This window comes from Thalia democratica, chromosome 4, assembly GCF_965202585.1.
Source record: "Thalia democratica chromosome 4, ktThaDemo2.hap1.1, whole genome shotgun sequence".
Taxonomy (NCBI): Eukaryota; Metazoa; Chordata; class Thaliacea; order Salpida; family Salpidae; genus Thalia; species Thalia democratica.
The window spans coordinates 10,409,810-10,423,029 of NC_139168.1; the positions used below are offsets into that span (position 1 = coordinate 10,409,810).

Here is a 13,220-nt window from a genome sequence, read left to right on the forward strand (position 1 = left end):
TACTAACCTTTTAATTTGTTTAGACTAAAAACAAGCTAGCTTATTATTTAAAACAAACTTAACAAAACTACTAAAAAAACTGAAATGGTTTGGCTAGTAATATTTATTGCACATTCTGATTATTTATTAAAAAAAACTTTTTCTTCTTCTTTTCTGTTAACTCAACTTGTAACTATAAAATGCGTTCAATTTAAAATGGTTATTTTTTTCTGTTTCTGATCTTTTTAAATGCTTGTTTTTCTGTTAACACTTTTCTTGAAATGGCTTAACAAAATTCTGTAAAAATAATAATATTTTAAAAAAATAGAATGATAGTTTTTAATTCCTTGTATCTACATAAATTAAGAACTACTACTGTTCATTTTAGGATTTAAAGTAAAAAAATAAGATTTATAGTTGTTGAAAAACAAATTGTGCACAATTTATTAAAAATTTCGAGACATTAATATATTTTTTACTGACATTTTTTATTAAGAATTGCAAGACTATAAACACTAATTATTAACATTCACTTTTAACATATGAATAGAAAAAAAAAGTATAGACAAGAAACTAAATTTTACAAATTAAGTTATTTTTTAAACATTCCACTTAAAATATGGTTAAGTTTTCAAGTTCAATAAAATAACTATTTTGGATTTAAAAACATTACACATTCATAACTTCATTAATAATAGTGCTTAAAAAATTCTAAAAAAAAACTTTTACTTAAAAATATTGAGCTTTAGATTAGAAGCTTTATTTGAAATATAAGTTTTAGACACTCTCAGTAAAACAATAATAACACAAATTTGGACAGAGTTTTTCAAAAAACGAAAAAATAAAAATAAAACAACAAAAACTTATGTTTACAATTCTTCTAAAATAAAAGTTGTCAAAATTTGAAGACATTATTAGTAAAGCAACAAAAAAATAAACGAAACAAGTTGTATCGAAATTGATCTTAAAAAATTAATTGAATCAAAAAAATAAATATCAACATTATATGAAGTTAACAACTAGTTAAAAAAAGCAAAAAATAATTTTTGTTTTTGAGAAAAAAAAAACTTTAACATAACAATCTCAATCGTTTTAAAATAATCATATGAAATCAACAAGCAAAATATAAAATAAAACAAAAAAATAAAAATCAACCATCATCCTGAATGCGAATCTGACTTAATTGGTAATTTAGAACGAGTTAAAAGTTTTACGATTCATAAATTTCTGAATCGTCCGAAGTTTCAACGCGTTTCTTAATCTTACTTGATTTAGGTGTTTTCCCCTTGTTGAAACTGGCAAACTGCATCAGGGCTTGATGGAGGACCTCCATTTTTCTCTGGTCCTCCTCCAAACGTTCCTCCGCTTCACATTCCAATCTTCTTATCTAAAAATAAATAAAATATACTAAGATTGGTGTCAAATGTTTTTTTTTTGTAAAAGGTTTTTTTCTTAGCCAAAAACAACATAACCAGATTCTTTGAGTAAAAAAGAATTCAACTTAAAAATATAAAAAACAAAAACAAATGTTAACAAGTTTAACACCAATTAGTTCTTATTGAAGTTTTTTATTACAAAATTTAAAAAAGTATTGTGAACACACCAAACTTAGTTTAACTTTTTGTTATTAAAATTTATTTAAATAAGCCTAAAGTTATGTAGCTTGTACGAACATGTACACACTTTCATAAAGTTTACGTATTATACGTTAATGATTAGATAAAAAAGTCAGTTTTCGAGGAAATAAGAGTAAAGGAGATTTTATAGGTCAAAAGTTAAGGCATGGTTCTCTAGTATTGTAGTACAGTAATTCAAAAGAAGTTTTTGAACGTTTAAGTAATTAAGTAAAAAAAAACATGTAACAAGAATTGTATGATGACAAAAAACTTTCGTGAACCCTATTTTGTGGATTAATGTTTCCTGTTTGTTGAACCTCTCAAATAATAATAATAATAATAACTACCTTATTGCCATAATAGTTCTTACAAAGAAAACACAGATTCAAACAATGAAATAAATTCAATGATAAGTTTATAACTTGAAGTTTCTAAATTTTGTTGAAAGATTTCGTTTTATTTTTAAATATCTAAAAAAAAATTCAAACAAACAAAAAAACCTCTGCTTTTAATTTTTCATTTTCCTGCTGTTTATCATCCAACTGTTTCCTGTGTTTACAACTGTTTTCATCTATTTCCTTCCGCAAGGTGGCAATGTCGCGCCGTAAATCGGAAACACTGTTCAGTTCGTCCGACGTTTGAATTTCCCTGGTAGAAATAATAAATAAAATTTTCTATAAGAGAAGGAGTCTAAATTGACTATACGGAAGTAATAATTTTTTTTTAATGTTTCACAAAAATCTATACTTGTCAATACTCAAGATTTTCTCTGGTAAAAGCTATAATTTAATAAACTTTAAAACTAATTCTCTAATACTTCAATTATCATTTCAATAAGTCGATTTCAGGACCAGTAACTTTTACTTTAGTTATTTTGCAGGTCCTAAATTAATTGAAAATTTACAGACTCAAGGTTGCCAAATGTTTTAAACAAGTTTTCAAGATTTTCAAAATTTCTTCAAGGTTTTCAAAACTACACGTTTTAGGGTATATTTTTAGATTAAAATTAAATTTGTGGTAAAAAATTGTGTTAAATAGTATAAGGACATTGAAAATATATCTAAAAGCATCTTTAAATGTGTTTTTTAATAATTTTTGTTTGATGAAGACAAAATAATTGTCTATAAAATAGATTTTTTGTGTCAAATCAAAATTTTACTACTTAACATGTATAAGTAGTTCAAAATTCCAGTTTTTTGAGTTTAAATTGTCAAACTTCAGGTTTTTCGAAGATTCAAGTTTTTTTGGCAACCCTGCAGACTTATAAAACATTAAAACTTCTACAAATAGTCTATAAAATTTTACACAATAATATTAATGATTGTTTCAACAAAACCTCTTTTTCATTTCGTTCCGAACGTTGTTCATTTCCCGCTCGTGCTCTGCATTCACCAATTGCAGCTGATTCTGCAACGATTGCAGCGACTCCTTGCACGCTGCAATCTCGATGTCACGTGATTGTTTTAAAGTGGTTTCTTGCAGCAACTTCGCGTTTGCTGTGGAAAGGTCTTTTGTCAAATTAGTTGTTTCGTTTTGGTGGGACTTAGTTCGGTTCTCAAGCTCTAGTTTGACCGCCTAAAGATGTTAGTTATTAGTAAGATGAAAGAAATATTATAGAAAATTTCAAATTAGTTTGTTTCTAACTTGTAATATCCTAATACATACCTACTTAATAATAATTCATTACATAAGTAGAAAATAAAATAACAAATAAACAAACATCGATTTCGAATTTGTGATTCTTCCTCAAAATTTCCACTTCTTTCTCGCAATTTACTTTCTCCTCTCTCATTTTCCTCCTTAACTCTCTCACTTCCTCCTCCAAAAAACACTTTTTTTCCTCCCATTTCACCATTTTCTCCTCACACTCTCTTACCCTATCCTCCGCAATTTTCTCCTTCCTGTCTAGTTCCTCCTTTCTCCTCGAATCGCGTTCCTCCATTTCTCGCGTGAACTTCAGTTTGTCGGAGGTGAGTCTTTCCTCCAAAGAGGACAATTCTTCTCTGTAATATATATACATACGTTTTTTTGCATGTGTATATATGTAGTATTTATAGTATATGAGTATATTATCAATATACTCATATAATAATCTTTCCTCCAAAGAGATTAACTCTTCTCTGTGATGTAATTTTTTGCATGCGTATATATGTATATGTGTGTATATCATTATTATTTTATTTTAGTATTACAGTTGTTTAATTTAAGTGTTTTAAATATATCCATTTTTGTATTAAAAAAAACATTCGAAGTTAACTAGATATTAATAATTTATTATAATATTATTTAATTAAGTGTTCCTCAATTTACTTTTTGTAATAACTTTTTCTAGTATTTATGTTATGAAGTTTAACTTCAGTTTGTCGCATGCGAATCTATAAGTTAAAATTTTTATAATTTTGTTTTGAAATGTTAGTTAGAAAGTAAAATCAAATAAGAGTAATTGTAATAAACAATTTTTGATTGCATTAAATTTTGGTTAGGTAAAATAACATCAAAACGAACTTTTCATTGAGATGTTACAGACCTTATCAAGTTTAATAAAGTAGTATAAAAGTAGTAAAATTGATCGTATTAATAGATATCGTGTAAACTAATTTATGTATCAAACAAAAACTTTATTTATTTGTTGTGCTCTGTATAATCAGTAGTTAAGCCATAAAATTATCACATGAGTCGTTTAGATCCAAGTTATGCCAGCAACGGTACGTTTATAATTCTAATCATTATAAGTTGTTATAAATGTTTTGTCTAATTTGTCTCCTACTTTATTTTATTATTTTTAGTTTCTTTATTTTTGTACTTATGCTTATCTTAGTTAACTACTAATTAAATTATAATTATGTTATTACAAAATTTCAATTTATCTCTAACTAATTTTGCCGAGTTTATTAATTGTGTTTTTCTGACAAAACCTAAAACTGTTTACTTGTTCAAAATTTAAACTCCAAATTAGTTGCTAACAATAGTAAGTAAAAGGGATATATAGAGATAGCCGAAATATATCTTAAATGTGTTTGCTAAAAAAAAACGTTTTTGAATGAATTGTGTGTCAAGTTTTTGTAATATAACAAATAAACAAATTTTATCTTAAATTACTTAAAGTTACAAATCTAAATTTTCTGTAAAATCAAGTACAAAATTTATATGAAGAACAAGTAAACTATTTTTGTTAAAATAAAAAAATGTTTTACAAAAAGATACCACAACAATATACATTTTTTAATCCTTCAAATGCAAAATTGTATTAATAAGCGAACATGTAAGTGGTAAACCAAAATACTTTGAGATAAAATATATATAAACCTGTGACCGCATTTGAGTTGGTTGTTTGTTTTTTTAAGCAGGGAAATATCTTGCTGGTAGTTCATTATTTTTCTTTCGTCATCTGTTATTTTACTGGACATGTTTGCGTTTGATAACTGCAAATCCTCGAATTCCACTTTCATTTTGCTCTGTTTAAATATATCATTGATTATTCTATTTTAATATAAAATTTTTAAACTTAACTTTAGCTTATTTTCAATCATAGTAAAACAAGTTAATGTTCTTTATTTTATCCTTATGTATTTTTGGCATCAAAAAATTTTCGTATCAAAAATTAAACGATAAAAATTAAATACTTTTTATTTTGATATAATTACTAGGTATTAAAATGTAAGTAAATGTATCGTTTAAAACAAACACTTAACTAAGAAACAAGTTTAGAAATGAAAATAATAGTTTAGACGTAACTGTATGATACATGCCTTTTAAACAGTGCATTTTGCCAGATAATTAAAATTGTTGCAAAAGATTGAAATTTTAATACATTAGTGTATTAAACAAAAACTTAACAATAAATCGAGTTTAGAATGATAATAATAATTTAAAATTTAGCTTTAAAATGAGTTCATTTTAATCAATACGTTTTGCTTAGTTTTTTTGAGCTCAACTTTGTATTTTTTTTTGATTTATAATATCAGCTTATTTAAAACTTAACAAAACAACTTGACTAAAAACTTTTCTTAAAAATAAACTGTAAAAAATAGCTATTTAAATACACTTTAGTAATATAGCTCAATGAATTTTATAACATTCAAAAAAAAATTAATTTGATTATACAATTTTTCTAAAATTTCAATTGTAATATAAGTCTCAATACAGAGACTTTCAAATTAAACCAAAACGTACACTAATCTTTTATCATGCTAATTTTACATACATTTGAGTAAATGTATTAAAAAAAATTCCACAAAATTAAACGTAGCTACGTCATAAAGAATTTTACGGCGCAAGTATTTCTTATAAGCAGTACTCACAAAACAATGCTAAAATTTTCCAGAACTAATTGTATAAAAACCAAAAAAAAAACTTTTTGAATTCTATTGAACTCCACACAATAATTAAATTCAATTTTACAATAATAAAATACAATTTAAAAGGTGTTTAATAACAAAAACTAATGGAAGTTTTTTAAAGTTACCTCATTTTCATGTACTTTCAAATGTATGCAAAGGAAGACGCAGTTAAACGTAATTGTTTAATTGTAAAATTTACTTACTGTATTTCAAAATAAATTCTACAAATAAAGTTTAATCCTTACTATTCCGCACGCCAACCGCACAATGTTCAAAACAACTTTAAAATTAATATAAAAAGTGTATAAAGAACAAAGATAACTTTTATAGTCTCATCACAGTGACATTCGAATTTATCACAAAACATCTTAGAAGATAGAAACATTTGTATTTGTAAACATATATCCGTTTTGAGTACATGAAATAAAAGAAATGCCACAATAAACACGTGTAGCTACCTCATAAATCACAGTGCATATATTTTATTTCTTAATTAAATTAATGCAGAGTTTTACTTTAGTATGTATAATCTTTTTCAGTTCGTATCAAAAGCAATTCATATTAGTTATTTAAATTTCAATTGTTAATTAAAAAAAAATTAAACATTTTTAAAAATACTACAAAACTTACGCAATTTGTATTCCAAAATCAATATACACTTGAAAAAATTATTTTCTGACATGTTGTCACTGTGGCGTATCCCACACCATCGGTACATCACAAAAAACTTTAAGTTTATTTTACTTGTTTGTAATTTTTAATATAACTTACTAAATTAGTTTTAAACAAAGAAAATCTATTTAAAAATATTGTTTTAATCATTAATTAATTGTTGTAATAACAGTTACTACATTGTAATTAAAAACTTTATTTTTTTCAAATGAGTAAAAAAAACTAGCTAATGCTCGTTTAACTTTTACATATATATCAAAAAATGTTTTAAAAAAAAATGCAGCTTCTATTATATTTAAACAAACAATTTTATTAAAATGTAACAATTGAAAATAAAGTTTCCTTTCAGTTGATACTTTAAATAGTTTTACTTGCTATGAATTTTAATATATAACAGTTATCAATTTATTTTAGTTTTCACATACAAAAATATAGGTTTTTAAAATGTTTTAAAGTAAAAGTTGTTTAAAGTTTAATTTTTAGTTATAAGATTATCATATTTAGTAAGTGAGTATTTTAAATAACTTGTGAGTAATTTTTTATAGTATTGTATTGTACTAATGAATTCTTAAGTTGAAAAAGCAAAATTAAAACAAATATCAAAAAACAACAACCGTACAAAATCAATTCAATATTTTAAAATATATGTTAGTAACAGGCTATGTTAATTTGAAACGACTTATAAAAATCTTAAAGTACTTATTTACACTCTTTGAAATACTTAATAATTAAGTATATCACATAAATTTATTGATTAAGGCCATAGGGGGGGTCCAACATTTTTTTTACAAAAATTAACTTTAGCTTTTATATGAAAGACTTATAAGAAGTTTTATAAAATAATCCAATAAAAAAATGACCTAGATCAATATAAGCTTCTCAGCGGTTATCATCGAATTAAAATCAACATTAAGTTCCATTTTTTAATTTTATTTTACTATATTTTACTATATAAATTTAAGTGTAAAATAAAAATACTTACATAGCAATACTAAATATAAGATAAACACCAACAAAGCGTAAGACTAAACCTCTAAAGCCATACAAGTTTAATATAGCAATTATATAGTCACTATGTAGTGACTTATAAATATCTGTCTTATCAACATCATCATCAAAAATTGAGGGAAAACCTATAGGAACATATACAAGATTTAGTTGAAAATTCAACGAAAAAACGTTTATACGTCACTAATACGTTTATACGTTCATAAGCGATAACATTTTTAACCAATTAAAAGCATTTTTCTTAAAATTTAACTCGCTTAAAACATAGAAATATGTCCTGATTTAGATTATTTTACTTGACTATGCTTTTTCACAATAACCTGAAAGTAAAAGTGTTTATTAAACAATATTTTATCTAATAATAAGAAAATGTTAGTTTCAGTTTAAGCCATAGGGGGGTCAGCCATGTTTTTTTCAAGTTGATCGTATTTTTAAAAGTTTTTACTAAGCTTGAAGTTGCTTTTTACTACTTTATAAAATTCGAAATAATTTTGGAGTTATGACAAACCAAAGTGGGGCCGCATAAAAGGTTCCCTATGGTAAGGCTAAACTAAAACAGCGAAAAAAGACTATGTAATTTAAAATCTACCTTTTCCTACATTTTTCAAGCAATTTTCTTCAAACTTTTACAGTCAAATCTTTAAACAATAACAAAATAACTTAATAAAATTTTAAGTAAAAATGCTTTTATTATTTTTTTTGTCATGAAATCTTTAATTTTTTAAACTATTAAAATTCATAAGTAACGTTTTTTCCTTTTAATATAAGGAACATTTCTTGAAAATTTGAAGAAGACTGCTTGAAAATGATGGAGGAGATAGTATTTTAATGATTTTTAAAACTTCCAAAAAAATTGTCCCCAAAAAATTTGCTGTCCATATATTTGTATTAGAAACTTTTTACAAAAAAATATTTCAAAAGTTAAATGATGTTTTAGAATTCTATAAAAACTGGCTTGTAGTTTGTACCAAAAGCTTTCATATATAAGCCAAAGTTAATTTTTGTAAAAAATAGTGTTGGACCCCCTTTTGGGCTTAAAAGTAAAAAAACTTTGAGTATTTCTACCAAAAATGTACTAGTATTTCAATTGATAATATAAACCATTTATTAGGTATTTATTATGTCAAAATTAAACATTGAGTAATCAGAACAATCAGTTTTGAAACTAAAAGACATAAAGTAGTAAATTTAACAGAAGAATATTATATTAAACTTTGCCTGTTTTTAAACAGTTTGAAACTAATAATCATGCTTAAATTAGAATTTTTGAAACTTAAAAAAATCTCTTATACTTTGTTGCTGTATTTTTAAAACACTTTATAAAAGCTTTAATGTTTCACAGAAATCTTTTGTAAAACATTGGATTACTTGTAGGGCTCTTTAGTTACAATCAAACTCTATTTTAAATATAAGTTGAGAACTAAAATTGTTGAACATACTTTAATATGTAAACATGCGATTAAAACATTTAAAAACTATGAGCACAAACAGCCTAGTTTGAACATAATTATACTTTTTTCAAAACCAAACACATTCCAGTGATGCTTAAATAAATGGCGTTTTGGTAAACGAACAAAAGAAAACATGAAGATAAATTACAATGCATGAAACTTCTTCAAAAAAAAATCTTAGTGACGTCATTAAGAACTGCGTATTGCAGATGGAAGTTTTTAAAAGTAACTCGATTACCGGATTACTTTAAAACGGTTAACGCTTTACTGAGATAGAAGGAAATCACAATCACTTATTGGGTTGCTTGTATATCTATTTCGTAGTAATAAAAGTTATATTTTACATAAAAAAAACCTACTCAAAAATGAACAGCTCTCCAAATGGTTCATAGTAAACAAGTGTATGTCTTGTTATTAACTTGGATATAAAATAATAGTAACAACTGAACAAGACTTTTAAATATTTTACAGTAAATAAGGCATGTGAAAATTGATTAATACACAATTGAAATTAACTTTTTATTGACACAATCTCTTACAAATGTCATATTTAACATTTAAACTTCTTGACTTTTATCAAGTGTAACACTTGTCAATACTAATAAATCAATTTTACAACAATAATAAAGTTTACAGTCACATAGTAGTGACGTTTAAAACAAACACATCGCCTGCACACAAACGATGCGAGAAGCAATATAGAACTTTACAGCTAATTTAGTTACATACAAATTTAATACAAGTTCATTGTAAAACGCGTATCTACGTCACTAGAAGTTGTTCAGCGCAGAAAGTCATTTTCCACTCTAATTTCAAGTTTCAAACAACAAAATGCTAGACGTTTTAACAAGAACTTGAAAGCAAAAGCGCTTACTAAACATTGAACTACATTTCGATGTAAAAATTTAACAAAAACTTAGCTTTTATAATAGATCTTAAATTTACTGTATAATTACAACAATAAAATGATAGTATTTCAAATAAACTATATAATTCAGATATCTAGTATGTCATAAACAATTATAAAATGAAAAAACAAAAACAATTAGTTTTGTAAGTACTAAATCAGACATAGTCAATTGAACAAAAAAATCTGAATTCTTTTGCTTGAAAATAGTTTGAATAGAATGAAACTAAAAACCATAAAAACTTAAACCTTTAAAATACTAAAAAGTTGAATATTCTTTCAGTTTATAAGAAGTTGTGTTTATAAATTGTTTTAAAATAAGAAAAAACAATAACATTTTTAACAAGTTGGAGCAGAAATAAACGTTAATTGTTATGAAATAAGTATATTTGGTTTAAAAATATTCAATTACATTTCTATAAATCAATTAGGAAAAAACTAAATAAAAAACAAATAAACTTGATAAAACTAAACTAAATTAAAAAAATTAATACAAATGCTATTTGATTATAATCATTTACAGAAATATAAAAACTAGAAAAAAATAACATACCCATTTAAAACCCACTCAGAAATAAACAACTCTCTGAAAATTTGTTTGTATATAAGTGTAAGGTCTTTGAAAATTAATAAATAAAAAATTCAAGTTAACTGGTACGTTAAAACATAACTGCTTATATACAAAAATTTCTAAAACTTCAACTGAAAAACAGTTTACATCATTATAAGTTTCTCGTTTATAGTAGTTATCAACCAAACAAAATATAATTAAAAGAGAAAATCAGCAATCAGTTAAAATAACTTGATACTACTAAATTAAATTAGTAGCTTTGAAAAAATCACTTAATTTAGTCGAATTGCTTTCAAATACAATTACTTTTCTGTGAAATTAAAATTAGAAATAAAAAGTACATACATTTAAACCTACTCAGAAAAAAAAAATCTTTCTGAGTACTTGACTGTAAATAAGTGTAAGGTCTGTAAAAACATATTAATACAGAATTTAAAATAACTTGATACTGGCTATATTTTTTTAACATTTACATAAAATATTAGATAAACTCCAACAATTACAACTGTTAAAAATTAAATTTAACAACCTAAAAGCCTAAAAACGTAATAAATAATAATCTCACAGTCACTTATTTGTAACCTTCAAATATCTGATTTGTCACTGAAATACATTAATGATGAGAGAAACCTTACTGATATATATACAAAATTTATTCAAAAATTCAACGAAAAACTTGTATACGTCACAGTAAGCGCTAACATTTGCATTTCGTGCAAACTAAGCAAACGTAAATAGTAATGACGCCATTAATAAATATACAATGCTGACGGGAAATTTTAAAATATATATTTTCCCGGGTCAAATGTAGAACGATTGGTAAATTATTATATATTTAAATCAAAACTTCATGTATCAATATATAATGTTTGTTTTTAACTTACAATTTAAAATACTTTAAATTCTTCTTAAAAGTTTAATCTGTACTGTACTTGAAACAATAAAGTATTTAAGAAAATCAGTTAGACATTTAATGACATTTAATATGTCTTAAGCAAACATAAAATCAGTAAAATTAATTTTTTAATTAAAAACATAAAGTTATCAAATAAACAAAAAACCTCATATTAAACTTTGTTTGTGCACAAACATTTTAAAAGCATAAAAATAAACCAGATACAAAATTTTAACCATTTAAACTGTAAACATTTATAATATTTACTATTAAAACTCATAAAGCGTTTTCTTTGTGATATGATATACTTATTAATTTGATAAGGTGATTAAAACGTTTAAAAACTTTGGGCAACTATAAAAACTTGTTTATTTTTTATACAGGAAATATTTAAGAACATTTTCATGAAATTTGTGAAAAAAAACTAATCTGTAAGCTTAAAAAATTCAAAGTGAAGTGCAAAAACTAAAATAAAAATACTTAATAATATTCAACTAATATAGATTTTATGGCTTATAAACAACACAAATTCTAACCTAACTTGATTACGATAAAACACTTCCGTGTGACATTTAAAAAAAAAATTTTTTTTAATAAATCAACATATGCATATGAAACGTACTTAAACAAATCTTCGAATATTTTACAGTAAATAAGTGCAAATTTTGTAAAATTGATTAATGCACAATGTAAATTAAATTGTTATTGGTCGAATATGTTTAAAAAGTCAAACAAAATGTTGATTAACTTCTCCAGAGTTTATTTTTTAATAAGCCTTACACCTTATTAATTCCGAATAAATTAATGAATATAATAAACAGCAGTTTTAAAGCTACTTAATAGATAAGTTCAAACTTTATTATTAACAAAAATTTTTGTACATATATTTGTGTATGATACTAAACTAACTGCATTATATACAAAGTTTAACATAAACTCGTGGGAAAGCATATAATACAACTTAATATAGAGGTGACTTGTTTTCAACTTTATCAGTTCAAATAATTTAACAAATAAATAAGGATCAATAATACTATCACTTTCGAAGTGACCTTCAAATAGTTTGATAGGTACAGGTATTGCAATTATATAAATTGTTAGCTAATTAAATTTTATACAAAACTTTTAAAAAGTCATGGAAAAAATACTCATACACTTCACTATAAGCTTCTCAGCGATAGTTACCATAATACAAAGCTTTTTTGTTTGAGCTCATGTAAATTACTTTCCAATTTAGATAAGGATCTAAATTATGTCAGCTACTTAAATATAAAAACATTTCAAAAACAACTAAAATCAAAATTAAGTACTACTTACTTAGTGCAATTTACAAATTTTAAACTATTCCTATCTAACTTGTAAGAGCTAAAATGCTCACTGAACTAGTTACGAACAAGGTACGGCTTGTTGTAGCTTAAAGTATGTTATCAAAAATAAAAATAATTTAAGTTTTACTTGTATTAACAAACTAAATTGACAAACTTATTGTAAAATGTGCTCTCAACTTGACTTTAAGAAAAAAAGCTTATTCCACTAAAATTTAACTTTTTTAGAGTTATTTTCAGTTTGAAGAGAAAATTTTTAAATAAAACTTTTTACTATTGAACATTATAAAAATGCAAACTCAACCTAAAAATAAATCTATAGATTACACAATCACATCGTATTAACATTCAAACATGCCTCATATTTCCATTAATGTATTAAATAATTGTAAACTGACTGTAAAAAATACAAAATTTTGAAGAAGCAAGACCAAAAAAACGTATCTACGTCATTAC

At 24.3% G+C, this 13,220-nt stretch overlaps 1 protein-coding gene across 1 annotated transcript in view; it reads right to left on the reverse strand.

The window, feature by feature from the left end:
- Nucleotides 1-649: 649 nt before the first annotated feature.
- The window catches only part of LOC145834365 (leucine-rich repeat-containing protein 45-like), a 34,893-nt gene continuing 22,322 nt past the window's right edge, over nt 650-13,220 (reverse strand). Inside the window, exons 7-11 of the mRNA XM_082941779.1 lie at nt 4,902-5,050; nt 3,316-3,598; nt 2,932-3,170; nt 2,096-2,243; nt 650-1,366 (exon numbers count right to left, since the gene is read on the reverse strand). Of these exons, the coding sequence (XP_082797905.1) occupies nt 1,190-1,366; nt 2,096-2,243; nt 2,932-3,170; nt 3,316-3,598; nt 4,902-5,050 (996 nt within the window). The 3' untranslated portion in view covers nt 650-1,189. The remainder of the gene's footprint in view (nt 1,367-2,095; nt 2,244-2,931; nt 3,171-3,315; nt 3,599-4,901; nt 5,051-13,220) is intronic.